The sequence below is a fragment of the Onychomys torridus genome, chromosome 4 (genome assembly GCF_903995425.1).
Source record: "Onychomys torridus chromosome 4, mOncTor1.1, whole genome shotgun sequence".
Lineage (NCBI taxonomy): Eukaryota > Metazoa > Chordata > Mammalia > Rodentia > Cricetidae > Onychomys > Onychomys torridus.
The window spans coordinates 68,841,273-68,860,667 of NC_050446.1; the positions used below are offsets into that span (position 1 = coordinate 68,841,273).

A 19,395-nucleotide genomic window follows, 5' to 3' on the forward strand; every position below is an offset into this window, starting at 1 on the left:
ATTTCCAGACCAGCCAGAACTACATAGTGAGACTCTTGTCTTACTGAATAGAGAGATCCTGTTTAAAAACATTTGCTAGGCAGTGCCTTTAATCCAAGCTCTTGGGAGGCAGAGGCAGATCTCTGTGAGTTCGAGGCCAGCCTGGTCTACAGAGTGAGTTCCAGGACAGCCAGGGCTATGGAGAGAAATCCTGTCTCAAAAAAAAAAAAAACCCACCAAAAACAATTAACAACAGAAAAAGGGTAGGGGCCAGCGAGATGGCTCAGCATGTAAAGACACTTGCCTCCAAGCCTGAGGACCTGAGTTCCATTGCCAGGGACCCACACGATAGAAGGACAGACCTGGCTCCCTGAAATTGTCCTCTGACCTCACATTCATACTGGCACATGTGCTCCCACACATGTGCACACACATACAATAGACGTAATTTTAAAAACTGGTGGGGCAGAAGTTTACAATACAATCCATACAAGTTTCTAGCACTTTCCACATTGCTTGCACATTCTGCTTCTTATCTAGTAGTCCCCTCTCAACGCCTAACACTGGGCGTAGGTATCCCAGCAGCAAGGATCTTGTCTCCAGTTCTTTGGTAACTGAGTTGCTAGGAAGGTGGGTGGCTGGAGGGTCTCACATGGAATATGGAGTGAGGCTTGTGTCTGGGGAAGCCCACGTGAGGAGGAAAGGTCAGAACCACTGGCACCTGGTACAAACATTTTATTTTTCTATAAAGAATGAAGTACAAAGAGGCAGAGGAGGGGAGCTAGGCCCAGAGGAGCAGCAGGCAAGCCCCCGGCCCTGAGTCAGCAAAGGAGGCCCCGGTGGCTAACCTAGAATTTCACCAGCACCTTCAGCTTGGTGGTGGAGGAGCAGCCAAGGGAAGTGATGTCAACGCCAAAGATGGCCACTGAAGTCACACGAAGCCTGGCTTCATGGAGGCGCGGCGGCAGTTGGGACAACTCCGAGTGCCATTGTTCTGCAGGCATCTGTGGGGACAGAGGGCTCTGTCCACTCACCCATGCCAGACTTTCTCTAGACTCTGGCTTCTGTCTTCCTCCCTTCCAGTCCAGGGGTCGCTGTCCAGTGGCAGAGGAGGCTCTCTAGGCCTGCTGCTCACTTCCTGCCTGCCCTGTATCAGAGGCTTCCAGGCTAGGGCAAAGTTGGCATCTGCTGCCACTCTGGGGCAAGCCTGGTCCTGGAAGGGGACGCTCTGAATTCCCCTTGGGATGATGGTAAGAACAACCTCTTCATGCGGTTAGAGGGAAGTCAGTAAAGAGGTGGGAAGTTCTTAGAACACACCAAGCCTGGGGAAGGCACCCAGGAGCTTGCCTTTAATATTGTTAGTGTTGTGATCTGGGGGTTGTGCCCACCCAGCAAAGGCCTCACCTGAGATGAAAGATATGGGAACAGGGCAGGGCCTGCAGCCGGCTGTTCTTCTCCCCAATGGACTCGCCACATAGGCCACAGTAGAGCTCAGTCTCCTCCACACACTCATGGAACCTCACTACGTGCGTGCGCAGCTCACGCTGCAGCCCTTTGTTGCGGTAGATGCCCTCACTCAGGCAGTGCAGCTTGAGCTGGCTCAGCTAAGATGGTGGGGGTAGATCTCGTGAGAGGCTAGGCAGAGGGCAAGGCTAGGAAGGTGTTGTCCCTGTCACACTCCTGCCTTGCTGGGGGACCTGAGAAAGACCTTGCCCACTCCCAAGCCTTGGATTCCTTTTGGACAGAGAGTGGGTGAGATAAGAGATAAGAACATGGGACCCCATGTTTTTGTCTTGAGATAGGGTCTCACATGCATAGCCCAGGCTGGCCTCAAACTCACTATATAGTCGTGGCTAGCCTAGCACTCCCGAGCCTTCTGCCTCTACCTCCCAAGTACTGTAACAGGTATGCCCCACCATACCATGTTTCTGAAGGATTTTGTTGACTAAACCTGCTGCTGTTAAGATATTAGATATTGCCTCTACAATATCTAATTTGCTTCCTTAAGTTTACTGAGTATTCATTTCTGATCAATGTGGTAGCTGAGTAAACATGAGTGGAGGTGGTCCAGCCCAAAGCAAATACATGTCAACATCTTAGTTGGGCTGTGCACCAGAGCCTACAGAGATATACGTTTTCTAGAAGACTTTGGGAAACACTAAGCCAAAAGGCTTTAAGGTCTGGATACAATTAAGACATCTGAAGAAGCTACATATTACTATGGACTTTAGCATTAAGTCACAGCAGCTGGTAGCTGGGGGGCCATTGGGCCTCATCTATAGTATGAGATCACTTACAGGGAAGGCTGCAGCCAATATCTATGAGGATACCAGCTCTTGATACCGAATACCCAGCTATGGAGAAGTAGAGGACGTTGTGAGGGTTGGTATTTTGGCTTTAAGATTTTTAAAATGTGTACAAGTATTTTTGCTTGCATATATGTTTGTGTACCATGTGCACGCCTACTGTCCATGGAAAAGAAGACGTCTAATCTACAGAACTGAAGTTACAGGTGTTTGCCGTGTGTGCTGAGCACTGAACTCAGGTCCTCTAGAAGAGCAGGTAGATTAAAAGCCCCTGTTAGGGGTTTTTAATGAAGAAAAAAGAGGCTACCAGGGACTCGCTGCTTCTCCAAGCTATGAAATGCCTGCCTAGCCCCAGAAATACTCTCTGAGAGGAAGGTGGAAATCCAGGGGGTTGGGATGGCTGCAAGTACCTTCCAGAGGATCAGAGGAGCTTGGAGCTCTAGCAGGGTCTTGTGTATCCCAAGCTGGCTTCCAACCCACTATGTAGCCAAGGATCACCTTGAACTCTGATTATCCTGCTTCCTCCACCACCACACCTAATTTTCCTCCTTTGGTTCTTGATCCCAGACCCAGGAGACAAAACCATGTCTGACCTTATTTCCAACCTCTTCAGCCAGGTCCTGGGCTTTCTCAATGGCATCCAAAGCCTGGAAGGTGAGCAGAGGCCAGAGATGTAGGCAGTCTGACTACCTTGACTCATAGCAAAGAAAAGGAAAGTGGGCTGGGTGGGTGGGTGGAGCCGTTGCTCTGTGAGAAGGCAGGAGAGACTGTATGAGCACATTACATCCTGCCTTAGTTTATGCAGACATCATGGGCAGAACATGACTGCCTCATGGGATGCTGTGAGATAATGGAAGGGAATTTAGGAATCTCAGCTCCAAATGCCAGCTGTGGCCCTTTAGAAGCTGTGGGCCCCTGGGCAAGGCATGGGCCGCCTTTGAGTGTAGAGAATTACTGGGAATGTCTGGGCCTCATGGGAACAGAGTGAGGCAGATGTTAAATAAAGGGGACAAGTCCAGCACCATACTCCCAGTGTTGGCTGGGTAGCCCCAAACTGGGAGCACCAGAGAGAGCTTTCGATACAGGAAAGGGCCGGACCTCACCTTGTCCAACACCTTCCTGGCCATCCAGCACTTGGCCACACCCAGCAGCACATGCACCTGCCCCAGGCGGTTTCCAATCTCTGTCATGATGCTCATAGCAGAGTCGTACCTCGGGAAGGCTGTCTGCAAAGCCAGGCAGGATTGAAATTGAGGTGATCCAGGCCCATGGTCCCCACCCCCCCATCCTGGTGATCTTACCTCCAGGTCCCCCCGGCTCCGGTGGATATCAGCAAAGCAGAGCAAACAGAGTGCCTGCAGGGGTCGGTCACCATGCTGCAGAGCAATCTTCATGGATTCCTGCAAGGGAGGCTGGTTCAGGCAAGCTCATGTGTCCCTCCTATGGGGTGTCCGATACCCAGCAGTCCCTCAGAAGGGACAGCTGAGGTCACCACATCCTCAGAACCTAATACATTCTTGCAGTTGGCAAGGCCTCTTGTACTGAACCACTAAGATCACAGTACTGTCTGACCAATGGAAACTGAGACCCAGAGAGAAGTACCTTTATTGGGGTCAGAGGAAGAAGCAATGGGGTTTGAGCCCGAGTGGGCTTAAGCCTCAAGACTCCTTCTGTCTTTCTCATTTTTTTTTTTTAAAAGACAGTCTTATGTAGCCCAGCCAGGCCCTGAACTATGTAGCTGAGGATGGCCTTGAACTTCTGATCTTCACCTTCGAAGGGTTGGGATTATAGGCACACCACCAAGCTGGATGGGTTTTATGTAGGACTACAGATTGAATCCAGGGCCATGTTGTTGTTGTTTTGGTTTTGGTTTTTCAAGATTTCTCTGTATGTTCCTGGCTGTGCTGGAACTCCCTCTGTAGACCAGGCTAGCTTCAAACTCACTGAGATCTGCCTGCCTCTGCCTCCTGAGGGCGGGGATTAAAGGTGTGTGCCACCACTGCCTGGCTGAACCCAGGGCTTTGTGCATGTCAGGCAAGCATTCTACCAACTGAGCTACATCCTCAGGCCTTAGATTTTACTTTTCAAAGTGTCCCACAGAGGCTGCTGGGGACAGGGAAGCTCCTTGCCCTGAGGATGAACTGGAAGGGAGTAAGGTCTGGGGCACAGTTTGTGATAGAAATATTCTCTTCAGCGATCAAGGGCAAGGTAGGTGTGTGTGTGTGTGTGTGTGTGTGTGTGCGTGTGTGCGTGCAGATTCTGTGGGCTGTTCTAGAAAATAGGGGGACCAGTGTCCTGGGCCTGAGGTCCTCCCCCACCCCCCCCCACCCGAGTGCCTCCCAGCTCCCCCACCTCACAACACTCCATGGCGCTGCCCAGGTGGCCTAGCAGGCGGTAGGCCACAGCCATGTGGTACTGGCTCATGGCCCGATACTTGAGGCTCCAGCCTTTGCCATAGTCGTTGACAAGCTCTGCAGCCTTGCAGGGGAAGAACAAGGCTTTCTCATAGTCCTGCAGGGACACAGAACAGGAGAGGGACACACTGAGTGGTAGGAATTGCCCTAAACCAGGGCTTCAGACTTGGGTTCTCTGACAGCCAGAGAACCCCAAGTTTTTAAAAAATGTTGCTCTAGTTAGCTGCAAACCTGTAGTCCTCCTGACTATGCCTCTGAGTACTAGGATCACAGATATGCACCATGGTGGACATAGTTGGCTCATTTTTTTTTTTTTAAGTTTTTTAAAGATTTATTTTTTTAGAAGATTTATTTATTTATTATGTATACAGAAGAGGGTGCCAGATCTCATTACAGATGGTTGTGAGCCACCATGTGGTTGCTGGGAATTGAATTCAGGACCTCTGGAAGAGCAGTCGGTGCTCTTAACCTCTCAGCCATCTCTCCAGCCCAAAGATTATATTTATTTATTATGTATACAGTGTTCTGTCTGCATGTATACCTGCACACTAGAAGAGGGCACCAGATTTCATTATAAATGGTTGTAAGTCACCATGTGGTTGCTGGGAATTGAACTCAGGACCTCTGGAAGAGCAGCCAGTGCTCTTACCATCTTGAACCATCCCTCCAGCCCCCCAGCTCATTCATTCATTTTGGCCTCCAGTGGTAAGCATGATCCAGGTAGAAGGGGAAGCCAGTGCATAGTATGAGGTCTCTTAGGATGGCTGCTGTATGCCAAGTGCCTAAAATAGTTCTTAGACTTAGCTGATACGTAATAAATATTTGTTCATTGAACGAAAAGGCAAAACACAGCTGGCTTCTCCTCTCATCCAGTCCTAGATGGGCTTCTGAAGGGTTTATCAGAGTTCCCAAGAGCAACTGCTCCTGAGGGCTGACACAGTTCTCTCGCATCAGCACTAAAGAACATCAGAACAGGCTTGGCATGCCCATGAAATCCTTCTTGAACGCTTCTTCCTCAAACTCACAAAAGCCCCCTCATAAAGAGCCAGTACCGTCGCCTCCCACTCATCAGGAAAGCAAGAGATCAGAGGACCACCCTGTCCACTCTTAGCCACATCCTCTGCCCTACATCTTGGTTCCCTTTCTGTGCCTCCATCAATGCCATGGGAACCAATCCCCAGGCCCAAGCCCCTACGTCTGCATCATTGAAGTCTCTCTACCTAATCATCTACTACATACAAACAAATCCTGACATTTCTGACTTAAAACTTAACAGAAAGGCTGAATGTGACATTGCTCACTTGGAAACCCAGCACTGAGAAAGTGGAGGCAGGAGAATCAGGAGTTCAAGACCAGATTTGGCTATATGCAGAATGTGAGGTCAGTCTGGATACAAAAGACCTTGTCCTTTTTTTTTTTTTTTTTTTTTTTTAAGATTTTTTTTTTTTACTTATTTTGTATACAGTGTTCTGTCTGCACGTGTCCTTGCAGGCCAGAAGAAGGCACCAGATCTCATTACAGGTGGTTGTGAGCCACCATGTGGGTGCTGGGAATTGAACTCAGGACCTCTGGAAGAGGAGTCAGTGCTCTTAACCACTGAGCCATCTCTCCAGCCCAAGACCCTGTCTTTAACCAACCAACCAAACAAACAAACAAATGGACCAAAAATTTCTCCTTGGAGAAAGAAAGACTGAGTTTACAATCAGTGGAAAAGAACTCCTAACCAAAGTCTTGGAAAGAGCAGCAAGTGCTGGGTCATCTTTCCAGTCCTCCTTAGTGTTTTTTCTTTCGGTTTTTAATTTTATTTTTACTTTTTTTTTTTGTTTAGTTTTTTTTGTTTTTTTAAGACAGGGTTTCTCTGTTTTGCCATGGACGTTCTGGAACTCACTCTGAAGACCAGGCTGGCCTTGAACTCAAAGAGATCCACCTGGTTCTACCTCCCAAGTGCTGGGATTAAAGGCATGGGCTACCACTGCACAGCTTACTTTTTGTTTTTGTTTTTTTGACACAGGATCTCACTCTGTAGCTCTGGCTGGCCCTGAATTCACAGAGATCTTGGATTAAAGGTATCCACTGCCACAATTTTAATTTTGGTTCTTTTTCAGCAGACGATTTTTCTTCAATACTTGGTGTGTGTGTGTGTCTGTGTTGGCAAAGGTCAACCTCAAATGTTGTTCCTTGGTCCCATTTAACTTTTTTTTTTTAAAGATTTATTTATTATACATACAGTGATCTGTCTGTATGTGTCCTTGAAGGCCAGAAGAGCGCACCAGATCTCATTACAGGTGGTTGTGAGCCACCATGTGGGTGCTGGGAATTGAACTCAGGACCTCTGGAAGAGCAACCAGTGCTCTTAATCACTGAGCCATCTCTCCAGTGCAAGCCCTTCACCAAGGCAGCCTCATAAACCCTTTAGGCACTCTGATAAACCCTTCAGAAGCCCATCTAGGACTGGATGAGAGGAGAAGCCAGCTGTGTTTTGCCTTTTCTTTCAATGAACAAATATTACGTATCAGCTAAGTCTAAGAACTATTTTAGGCACTTGGCATTTTTAATCAAATCTTGATTCAAAATGGCCACATGACATAAGCCAACCAAGGCAAACCAACTCCTTCTAGCTATAAAGCACCAACCAGATGATTCCTCCACAATTTTTCGATCACACTAACAAGCCTTTCCCTTATCATCCTCAACCCAGTCCCTTCTCTCCCTCTCCAACCTCCCTGGTTTCCCTTTCTCCCTCCTCAGCGGTAGGCTGTCCACCTAGTCAACACGAAGGGTCCCTGACCAGGACCCTGAACGGAATTACAATATCCCAGGGGGCATCTTTACTAGGGATCAATTTGTAACTTGCCTCCTGGATAGTTTTCATAAGGCCACCCTTAAAGTGCTAAATTATGAAAAACTCCAAGAGGGCTGGAGAGATGGCTCAGAGGTTAAGACCACTGGCTCCTCTTCCAGAGGTCCTGAGTTCAATTCCCAGCAACCACATGGTGGCTCACAACCATCTATGAGATCTGCTGCCCTCTTCTTGCCTGTAGGCATGTATGCAGGCAGAAGGTAGAACATTGTATACATAATAAATAGATAAATCTTTAAAAAAAAAAAAAACACTCCAAGAGGTCAAACGTGGAAACCCGACTCTATTCCTAGACTAACTCACAAAGGCCCTCTTAGAATACACTGATCTGGATCCCTAGATGGACAACTCCTTATGACCTGCTTCTTCTCCCAGTTTCCCTGATATTAGGGACACACTCAAATGTCTAGAGAAATGACACCTGACTCCTCAGACAGAAGTCTTGGCCATGGCCTTTAAGGTGTACCATGGGAGAAATGATAAAACCCGGAAACAAAAGTACCTGATACTATTGAAGGCCTTTTGACTGGCCGTAGCCACTGCCCAGGCTTCCTGGCCTCCTAAAGCCCGAGAACCTCCGGGTCCCTGCTTCAAATGGGATCACTGGGCCCAGGCCTATCTGAACCCATGTAAACCACCTGGATCATGTCCAAGGTGCCATCAAGGAGGGCACTGGGGTGTTGACTGCCCCATGTCCCTCGTGCATGGGGACATCAAGCTCAGATCGTCCTTCAGCCATCCTCAAGTCTGGCCATGGACAACCGAGGGGGCCTGGGATCCCTTAGCCTGACCACTGCCATCTCTGACTGGCTGCTGCTGGTAGACATCACATTATCAGGGAGCTCTACCTCTCTCCTTCTGACACTGGGGCCACCTACTTAATCCTGATGGAGTTTTAGGGACCCAGCTCTCCTTCTCATTCCTCTGTCAGGGGAGGGGGACAGTTTTACCAGCCTCACCAAAACCCACCAAATCACCCATACCTACTCTTTCTCCACAACCTCGGGGACTTAAGCCTCTTACCTCTGACCTCTAAGAAGGAATTTTCTGTGCTCCCACTTCTTCCCTTCAATCCCTCCACACTTGAGTCAAAACAGAAAACAGTGGAACCTCCCTCCCACTTGGTTCAGGATCTCCAATGCCATCCCATAGCACCCAACCGCTCTCCTCTCCTCTCCATCACCTCTGAGACCCCCCATTTCTCTGTCCTAGACCTCAAGGATGCCTCCTTATTCATACCTCTCGATCCCCAGTCACAAATTACCTGTGTCTGTACTTGGGCTGACCTGGAATATCTTTCCACTCAACTCTCCTGGACTGTCCTACCCCAAGGGTTGCAGGAACATCCCACATCTATTTGGCAAGGCTGTGGCCTCTGACTTGTTCTCTCTGTCTCTTCCTAAATCCAAGCTTACACAATACATAGCTGGTTTTCTCCCCTGGAATCCACCTCTGCCAAATAGTCAGGCCAACCCCTCTACCTTACTAAACTTCCTGTCCAGCCTGGGTACAGGGTCTCACCCCCGAATGTCCAACTGTCTACTTACTGGGATTAGCTATTACTCCAACTCAGGCCATTACCCTAGATAGAAAACAGCACTCAGCACCAAGCACAAAATTCTCTTCTTCCTAAGGATGGACAGCTGCTTACACTGCTGGATTCCTTCTCTCTCTCTTCTCGCCCGCCCGATATCCGATATGTGAGGCATCCCTCACAGGAACCTTCTCTTGCACCAATTACCAAGCCACTTTGTAAGCTTCAACTGCCCTCCTCCAGGCTCTGGCCCTACATCTTCTGGACTTAACTCCCCTTCTCTCTCCAGGTTACAGAAAATAGGGGTGGTATGTCCCCAGGCTCCTGGGTCACCAATTGGGAACTTCCTTTGTGCCCAATGCATACTCATCAAAAGACAGCACATACTTTCCAAGGATGGGCACCTTGCCTGTGTGCTTTGGCCACCTGCTGAACTTCTGAAACACGAATAAAAATGATTACCCTTTGGGTCACCCACCATGTCTTCTCTTTTCACTCCTTACCCCATCTCCTAACGTACAAGGGCCTCCAAACACTACCCACTTCCAGAGTTCTCTCTCTTCAGGTAGCATTGGTAGAAGACGCTACGCTTCTCTTTCAGCCATGCCCATGTCTCAACATTTCAAACTGACTCAAGTTGCTGATTGGACTCTCTTAAGGTGTGCATGACCATCTGTTTCTGCTGGCTTCCGCCACACACCATATTTGATTCCAAATTCTAGGGCCTACCTCTCCAGCCGCGCCTCCCCTCCACCGGCTCTGTCCATCTGTCTCCTCCCTACTGGGTAAGTGTCCTCTCTCTGGCTCCTGGGGCCTGCTACCCGCTCCGGGGCCCCACCCTGTGGGCAACTCTAGTTACTAAGACAGTTACTCCTCTCCTCTATTGGAACCCTCCTTTCCTCTGGGCCTCTGTGACCCTTCTTCTCTTCCTCCATGGACTCGCATTTTATAAAAGCCTCACTCTGTTACTACAAACAGCTTGGCCTCGGTACACTTTGATGGCCTAAACTGGCATGCTCGATTTTCAATGGTGGCAAATTCTTCCACTGCACAAACAAATGATCTGAAAGTCTTCTACATCTAAACTTTCTCTCTCCTCCTCTATTTCTTCCTAACTACACCTGTCTGGGGTAGCTCTTACATGTGGATGTTTATTATCTAAGAGACCCCTACCTTTAACCAACAGCCTGTCCTAATAGGGTTGGGAAGTTGTTCTTTATCAGGCTGTCAAAGGCTGATTCAGTTCCCTATCACTCCCCTACCCATCTCTCCTTCACTAGGGCTTACCCCATGCCTATTTCCTTTATTTTTATATAATTCCTAGTCTGAAAACAAAAATCATAAAAACAGACTTTATGGTAAGATTTAAGGAACAATGCTTGTTTAATAGGGTATTAAAGCTGCACCTCAGCTGGGCGGTGGTGGCGCACGCCTTTAATCCCAGCACTCGGGAGGCAGAGCCAGGTGGATCTCTATGAGTTTGAGGCTAGCCTGGTCTACCAAGTGAGTTCCAGAAAAGGCGCAAAGCTACACAGGGAAACCCTGTCTCGAAAACCAAAAAAAGCTGCACCTCCATGTACTCATAAAAGAATGTACCTCCTGCTGGTAGCCGAACTTTTTTTTTTTTTTTTTTTCCTTACAGAGCTGAGGACCGAACCCAGGGGCCTTGCGCTTGCTAGGCAAGCACTCTACCACTGAGCTAAATCCCCAACCCTATGTAGCTGAACTTTGTAATGTCACCAAGGTGGTATTAGTCTTAAAAAGACATGCAGGGGTCATCAAGAGCAACTGAGCCTTGGCACTGTGTGGCAGGACAGAAGTTCCTAAAGACAGCCCAGGAGAGGCTATTGGTGAAAGCTTCAGTAAGTTTTGAGGGTCTACGAAAGTATATAAAAGTCTAAGGATACAAAAGCTAAAGAAAGCTCTGAAGGTATGAGAAAGTATTTTAAGGCTTGTAAATGGAAGTTCTAAAAGTATAAGAAAGTGACTGAAAATAATGAAAAGTGTTTCAGATTTCTCCCCCCCCCCATGCTATTGTTATATTAAGATTTCAAAGGTTTAGGAAACTTGTACTTAACAGTTCAACCAGACCACTCATGCGGTGGGGTTTGGAGACTGTTCACCAGCAGGTTACCAAAGGAGATACTTGTCCCTGTGGCACCAAAATCGACTTCCCAAACACCTGTCCCCTCTGCTTGCTTTCTCTATGATCAAACTAGAGATCACTATCAACACTGGCCAGAAACTTACGGAGGCTGCCTTTACTGGTCCTGTAGGAGGTGTGATGCATATTCAGGAAGGCATTCTACCTTTTATGCAAAAGGATCAATCTTTTATATTCTAATTAATGGTCCATGGCACCCCAGATTGGAGATAAGGTCATTGGTCAAGTTTACTGTAGTGGGTAGCCATCCCAGCCTTGGCCTGGAAGTTCCAACCCCCATTGAGGCTTTGGTAATGGTCACGCCCACAAGACGGGGCTGAGGGAGGAAGCTGAAGACCCAGAATCGAGAGGAGAGGTCTCTCCTGTTTCTGGGACCCTGGACTCTGGCAAAGGTATGGCGCAGTCCGGCGGTGTTCTCTGGAGAACTCTACTCCGTCTACCTCCAGCGTCCAAGGTCCCGGAACCAAGAAAGACCTCTCCTTTCGATTCTGGGTCTTCAGCTTCTTCCCTCAGCCCCGCCTTATGGGTGAGACCATTACCGAAGCCTCAATGGGGGTTGGAACTTCCAGGCCAAGGCTGGGATGGCTATCCACTACAGTTTACTGTATCATTTATCTCAGCTGCCCATGAGGCACAATAAAAATACAAAGGATACATATCCCACTCTCTCAGACCTTAAGTATAGGCATGGTAGAAGTGGTCCAAAGCTCCCCAGAGATCCTTACAGCCCTAATGTCACCCCTTTTAGACAATACTGATCCCACCTCACTGTCACAGAATCTCTTGTTTCAGAGTTCAACCTCTGCCTTGCCTGACTGCTTTGGAGAATGGTGGTAGTGTGTCCCTCCTGGGTCAAACTGAAGGCCACTATTTGTGGCCTCGCCCATTATCTTATTAGACTCTCTCACCTTGCCTCTCTTTAATTGCTCTAAGCTGAATATCACTACCACCCCTTATCTCTCCGACACCTCTCTTTGGTATCACAGACTGCTTTAGCTCCTCAGGAACATACTTTGTGGGCACACTGGATTCTGTAGACTACAATAATTCCTTAACCCTTAGTACTACCATCCAGCTCCTATGCCCAAACATTTACAATGACTCAGTTCTCTACAACATTCAAGTTTACTGCTGCCTACCTGCTGAGGGTGGTCGGGGATTTATCCCCTGGTTTTCCTTTTTCCAAAACTAGGGGTGGTACCCAATGAAGAACTCTTGCCGATTCCCATCACAGGATTTACTGCAGTCCTGGTATAACTACTGATGTCCCCACTGGAGCAGCGAGCCTGACTACTTCCCTAGCTATTTACCATCAGTTTTTCTCAGTTCATCTGGGACCCCCAAATGGGATGCTTACCATCCTTACCCTCCAGGGCCAAGTAGACTCGCTGGCCGCCATAGTGCTACCAAATCGGTGAGGATTAGAGTATAAACAGCAGAGAGAGGTGGTCTTGGTTTCTCCCTCAGAGAGGACTGTTGCTTGTGTGTCTACCAGTCAGGTAAACTTTACTATCTCATTTATCACATAAAAGACAAGATCTGGCAACTCTTGATGAATCTCCTAAAATGTAAGATACAGCTTGATGCCTCTGGCCAGTGGCTCACTGACAGTCCAATATAAAATTGGATACTACGCTTCTGTGGTGGTTTGAATGTAATTGGCCCCCATAATCTCATAGGGAGTGACAATATTAGGAGGTGTGGCTTTGTTGGAATGGGTATGGCTTTGTTGGAGGAAGTGTGTCACTGTAGGGGTGGGCTTTGAGGTTTCCTATGCTCAGGATACTTCCAAATGTCTCAGTCCAATTCCTGTGGCCTGAATATCAAGATGTAGCCAGCACCATTGTGTGCCTGCACACTGCCATGCTCCCCACCATGATGGTAATGGACTGAACCTCTGAAACTGTAAGTGAGTCACCCCAATTAAATGTTTTCCTTAAGTTGCTGTGGTCATGGTGTCTTCACAGCAATAGAAACTCTAAGACACCTTCTTAACCCCCTTTCTACCGCCCCCTTTTTGGTTTTTCGAGACAGGATTTCTCTGTGTAGTTTTGGTGCCTGTCCTAGATCTCACTCTGTAGACCAGGATGGCCTCAAACTCACAGAGATTTGCCTGGCTCTGCCTCCAGGGTGCTGGGATTAAATGTGTGCACCACCACCGCCCAGCCTCTCCCCCTTTTCTTAATGTGACTTTGTGGTATTCCTTGGCTCCCAACTGCCAGGATACCTACATTTTATACAGAATTATTTCAGGGTCAAATATGAGATGTTGGGCAAGAGAGATGGCTCAGTGGTTCAGAATACTTGCTGTTTTTGCAAAGGCCCTGGGTTTGATTCCCAGCTCCCACAACCATCTTTAATTCCAGTTACAGGGAATCTGACACCCTCCTCTGGCCTCCTGGGGCACCAGACACACATGTAGTGCACATACACATACTCTTACACAGGAAATAAATGAAGTCTAAAAAATAAAATGTAAAAATAGTGACATGTCAACAAATTTCCCTCCTTCCCTCCGACAGACCTCATGTACCCCATGAGATCTTCAAACTTATTGTCAGTTACAAATGATCTTCAAGGGGCTGGAGAGACAGCTCACTGTTTAGGAGCACTGGTTACTTTTCCAGAGGATCTGGGTTCCATTCCCAGCACCCACATGGCAGCTTACAACTGTCTGTAACTCCAGTTCCAGGGGATCTGACACCTGCACACCAATGCATATAAAATAAAGTTAAAAAAAAAAAAAAAGATCTTCATCTTTGGATCCTTTCCTGCCTCCTCAGTGCTGGGATCGCAGGCATGTGCTACTCCAACACTCAGTTTATACAGTACTGGGAACTGAACTTTGTCAACACTACAAAAGACCTGCCAACAGACTTACATCCCCAGTCTGATGTCAGTAATTTTCTAATACAATAGTAAAATGCATAAACCAAAAGTAGCAAAATATGAATAACTAGTCCATCTAAGTGGTGGGTATATGGGAATTCACTGTGTTATTATATTTTCTTACATTATTTTCTCACTTTGGGGGACAAAGTATTTATCATGTGCCAGGAGTTAAAATTCCACCAAAGCTTCGGGCCAGTGGTTAAGAGCACTGGCTGTTCTTCCAGAGGACCTGCTTTTGATTTACAGCACTCCCGTGACAGCTCACAACCATCTGTAGCTCCAGCTCTAGGGCATCCAATGCTGACCTCTGGTGTCCACAAGCAGACACACATGCAGGCAAAACATCCACACACACAAAATAAAAATTAATCTTAAAAAAAAAAAGTCCCCCACAGCTAGGTGTTACTCTGGGCTATACGAGACCATGTCACCCCCTCCCCACCAAAATCCTGGTGATGGGAAGTGTTCGGTCCCCGACTCTGGCAGCAAGTTCACAACCACCCTTCTGCATGGCTTCCCACCTCCTCACACACCACTCTGGGCCTCCCTTTCTCTTTTCAGAGCTTGGGCTGATGCTCATTCCCAGGATTTCTGCATGGCTCACCCCTCCTCTCCTCCATCACTCACTGAGGCCTTCTGATCCCTGTCTTAAATGGCACCACTACCCCACACCCTGGTATTGGCTACCTTTCTTTTCGCAATGCATAGCATAGCCACCTTTCTGACCATGTTCACTGCCATTCTCATCCAGATAGAACAGGGCTGCCAGATAGAGACCCTACCAATGTCTTTGTTGCTGCAAACACACAGTCCAACAGTGCCTGGGATGGAGTGGATCCTCAGTAAATTTTGGTTTCCTTTTTTTTCTCCGAGACAAGGTTTCTCTATAGCTTTGGAGCCTGTCCTGGAACTCACTTTGTAGACCAGGCTGGCCTCTGACTCACAGAGATCCACCTGCCTCTGCCTCCTGAGTGCTGAGATTACAGGTGTGCGCCACTACCGCCCAGTTTTGTTTTGTTTTTTCCCGAGACAGGGTTTCTCTGTGTAGCTCTGCGCCTTTCCTGGGACTCCCTCTGTAGCCCAGGCTGGCCTCCAACTCACAGAGATCTGCCTGCCTCTGCCTCCTGAGTGCTGGGATTAAAGGAATGTGCCACCACCGCCTGGCTCAGTAAATATTTCTTAAAGTATTTATTTGATAGTGTGTGTGTGTGTGTGTGTGTGTGTGTGTGTGTGTGTGTGTATTGTGTGTGTCTGAGTGCATGTATGTGCAGCAGGTGCATGCAGCAGCCTGCAGAGGTCAGGAGAGGCATGGGACTGTCATTAAAAGCAGTTGTGAGCCACCATATCAGTGCTGGGAACCAAACCTGGGTCCTCTTCAAGAGCAGCAAGCGCTTTTAACCACTGATTCATCTCTCCAACCCCCTTCAATAAATATTAGACAAATAAATCTTAACATCTCATCTGTGAGTCTTGTTCTTCCTCATTTATAAACAGACCTCTTAGGGTTCGGAGAAGGTAGGTGACTTGCTGACGACCGCACAGGAAACACAGCCTAGGGCTTGTTCTTACAAGGGGCTTCCCTGTCTCCTAGGTCACCTGAGAAATGGAGGTTTGAATGGCTCTACCCTCCCTGGAGTCCTCTCTGCCTCATTTACCACACCACTATGTAAAAGGAGGGCTGAGGGCAGTGCCCGGCAAGATGAGTGGGTCCTAGGAGGCTCTCAGGGCCTGTGCTGGACCTGGAGGAGGCAGGCGCAGCCTCTGTGAAGCATGCCAGTAGGTTTGTGGACCTGTACATGCAGCAGAAATGCTTCGTGAGCAGCTATATCACTGGTGCCAAGGGCCACTCGTCCACACAAGTGAATGTGAAGCTGACAAGGTCACAGGCAGGTTTAACAGCCACCTTAAAACCTATGCCTTCTGAGGGACCATTTGCAGGATCCTCAAGTCTGACAGTTCTATTCTCTGATTGGCTAAGGCTGATGGCATTGTCTCAAAAGAACTTTGGGCCAGCGGAAATCAGGGCATAGTTATCATCAACAGTAAGAACCCTCCCCCCAAAACTGTCAGGGAGCCCCAAACCACCATTGTCCTCCCCCCTAGGGCCCAGGCCCACCTTGACCTGGGCGTAGAAGCTGCCCAGGCTGCAGCAGACACGGCACTCCAGCATGGTGTCATCATTGTTGTGGGCATAGCGCAGGGCCTTCTCAAAGCTCTCTAGGGCCTTCTGGAAGAGGCTGAGGCCCAGGAAAGCATTGCCCATGCTCAGGCTGACCTGGCCCCCAAGCTGGGCACCAGCCCTGGTACCAGGCAGGCCAAGGCATGTCTTGCAGTAGGAGATAGTTTTGTGGAACTCACACAGTTTCTCATTGCTGCGTGCCAGGTTCAGGTAGCTTTCCAGCAGGAAGTCGGCGTCCTCCAGCTCCCGCGCAGTGTCAATCTGGACCACAGCAAACTGACCCCAGGGTCGTAGGCAGACAACACTCAGCCAAGGCTCAACCTGTACCCCCTGGGGTGCCATACCCAGCCCCACCTCACAGCCAGAGCAGCAGACCCCAAAGCTCAGACTCGGAGCTTCCACCATCTCAGATCCATCCTCCAGGGCTCCAGTCACAGCCTTAAGCTTGAACTGCAGCTCAGACCTGTAGTCTACCACTGACCAGCCAGACCCTCAGATGGAGCCTGTATATCCACGTAGCAAGCAGCAGACCCAAACCTAGGCTTGGAGGTCTGGCCTTGAGATCCCTGGACTCTGGCCCTGATGCCTGAGAACCTCAGGCTCACAGGCTCAGACACTGAAGCTGAAGGCCACAGGCCTGAATCTGAAGATACCCATCCACCTAAGTTTCAGGGTCTTCCACGCAGACTGAAAACCTCAGACCCAGCCACTAGCCTGTTAGATAGAGGATTCTCAGGAAGCTACAAGAGAGCCTGGGAGTTGGGAGCCACCCAGCCCTGTTCCCAACCCTTTCACAGCACTCTGGCCCTCCCATGGCACCCTGTGAAGGTACATCTACCTTCAGCATCTCTTTGTAGCGGCCCATCTCTGAGTGAGCTGTGACCAGGCAGCCTAGCACCCGGAAGCGGCCCACGAGGTCAGAGCCTTTCTCCAGCACCTTCATCCACACCTGCAGCGCCTTCTCCGTCTGGTTGGACTGGTACAGCTGCAGCCCTTTTTCAATCTGTTGCTTTGTCTGGTCCTGCCCCATCCTCCCACAGCCTGGCCACTCGGAAAGACTGTGGTTGACTAGGTGCCACTAGACCCTCATGGTGTTGGCTCCACAGCACCGGCTGCCCACTGAACGCTGGGAGGGAAAAGCAACACCAGGAGCTGGGCAGGGCCTGGATGGACAACGGACGCCACCCTGGGAACAAGGCTGGTTCAGCCCTGTCTGCAGCTGTCCCTGCCAGTTGGGACCACGTGGCTTCTGAGGAATGTCAGCAGCAAGGTCACGAGGGTTTCTGCCGCACCCACCCAAAGCTGAGAGGTGGCTCCTCTGGGACACAGGCATTCTGCCACCTGGGAACCTGTCTGGGTGCCCCCTTGGAACCTTCTGACACCAGCCTTGATGACCCCGGAGGTTAGACTTTACTGAAGCCTTGCCAAAGGCTGTCTGCCTGCCAGGATGTGAGCAAGCCTCAGGACAGGGGTTCTGATAGCAGGAAAGAGACAGACAGGACGCTGGGCACACAGGCATCAGGGATGCACAGGCATTGGGAGGAGGGGCGAGTGCCCAGCCTGCTTATTCCCGTTTCCTCTCACCTCTGCTTTTCCTTTTGTCCTTTTTGTTTTTAAGACAGGGTTTCTCTGTGTAGCACTGGCTGTCCTAGGTCTCGCTCTGTAGACCAGGCTGGCCTCAAACTCACAGAGATATCTGTCTCTGCCTCCTGAGTGCTGGGATTAAAGGTGAGGGCCACCGCCCGGCTTCACCTCTGCTTTCCTTCTCAGTCTCCCCCGCCCCCAGTTTTATTCTTGCAATTCACTTAGACACTTACCTGGGCACATGAACACACTGATCCTGACACCTCACCTTAGACAGTTGGTGCCTGATTCCTTCCTAATTCCCTAAGCAACTCATGCAGCTCTCTGGGCCTACAAAGCGAGGATAAACTCTCACAGCAGTGTAGTGGCTCACACAGCACAGCACAGCACAATGGCTACCGGCCTGGCTCTGCTTGCTACATTTCTGTGTTAGCTGTGTGAGCACAGAAAATTTGGGCAAATTACCGGGCTGAGGAAGAAAGGTTAACTGCACCCAGTTAGACAGGATTGCCACAGAACTCAAGGACTAGTCAGCTGATCAGGACTCAGAACATTCTGTGGTGTGAAGGAAACACTATGTGTTAGAGAGAAAGGATGACACTACCCCATTGACAAAATGACAACCAAGGGCCACAGCTTGGTCCTTAAAAAGTGTCCCGACTCCAGGGACTGATGAGATGGTTGAGCCAGTAATAGCATTTGCTGCTAAACAGAACAACCTGAGCTCCATCCCTGGGATCCACGTGACAGGATGGAACTGACTCCCACAAATTGTTCTCTGACCTCCACATGTGCAAGTGCATTACATACGCACACACACTGAGTAAGAAAAAATTTAAGGGGTTGGGGATTTAGCTCAGTGGTAGAGTGCTTGCCTAGCAAGCGCAAGGCCCTGGGTTCGATCCTTAGTTCAAAAAAAAAAAAAAAAAAAAGAAAGAAAGAAAAATTTTAAGTGCCCCAACCCTGGTCTGACAGTACGATAGTGAATTTAATGCCAGACACGGGGTGTGTGTGTGTGTGTGTGTGTCCTTATAGAGAAAGTAGCTATATTCAATTCTAGACTCACTAGAGCTGTGCAGCTGAGTAACTGCAGAGAGCCCTGCCAACCCTCCCCCACCTCAACTAATCCATGCTCCTCCAGTGCAAGTTTCATTCTGTTAGAGGCGGTAATTCAGTGGAGTTGTAGCATAGTCTCAAAGTTGTGCATCGACTGCCACTACTTCCAGAAAGTGTGTACCCACCAGCAGTTCCCTTCAGTCCTCCCTGGTTATGGCTCAACTGTCTCCTCTTCAAGATTCATGGGGTGAAGTCCTAACCCCCAGTTCCTCAGAAGGCAACTCTATGTGGAAATACTGTCTCTAAAGAGCTAATTAAGGCACAGTGAGGTAATAGGGGCTGTGTGACTTTTTCTGGAGAAATATGAAGTGTCTTTTTACTAGGTAGACTTGGGTGGAATTGCCCTTAAAACGTCTATTTAGGGAGC

The 19,395-nt window shown here is 49.0% G+C and overlaps 1 protein-coding gene across 2 annotated transcripts; it reads right to left on the minus strand.

The window, feature by feature from the left end:
• Window positions 1-699: 699 nt before the first annotated feature.
• Window positions 700-17,522, minus strand: Rapsn (receptor associated protein of the synapse). 2 transcript variants are annotated; one of them, XM_036186336.1, is made up of 8 exons: window positions 17,167-17,522; window positions 16,266-16,604; window positions 4,638-4,796; window positions 3,587-3,685; window positions 3,389-3,511; window positions 2,879-2,932; window positions 1,384-1,583; window positions 700-983 (listed from the first exon to the last, which is right to left on the minus strand). In XM_036186336.1, exons 1-8 carry the CDS (start codon window positions 17,356-17,358, stop codon window positions 911-913), a joined length of 1,239 nt encoding a protein of 412 aa, XP_036042229.1. In that variant the 5' UTR covers window positions 17,359-17,522; the 3' UTR covers window positions 700-910. The 2 variants fall into 2 exon arrangements, with proteins under 2 accessions (XP_036042229.1, XP_036042230.1); XM_036186337.1 differs by lacking the exons at window positions 2,879-2,932; window positions 3,389-3,511 and having other exon boundaries at window positions 911-983.
• Window positions 17,523-19,395: the final 1,873 nt, after the last annotated feature.

What these genes read in the sequence shown, in the direction of transcription:
- Rapsn (XM_036186336.1), bottom strand. Translation starts at nt 17,358, where the DNA reads ATGGGGCAGGACCAGACAAAGCAACAGATTGAAAAAGGGCTGCAGCTG. An exon ending in GCTACAAAGAGATGCTGAAG is followed by an intron (nt 16,605 to 17,166) that starts GTAGATGTACCT and finishes CCCTGGGGTCAG; the next exon opens with TTTGCTGTGGTCCAGATTGA. An exon ending in GGAGCCGGGGGGACCTGGAG is followed by an intron (nt 3,512 to 3,586) that starts GTAAGATCACCA and finishes CTGGCTTTGCAG; the next exon opens with ACAGCCTTCCCGAGGTACGA.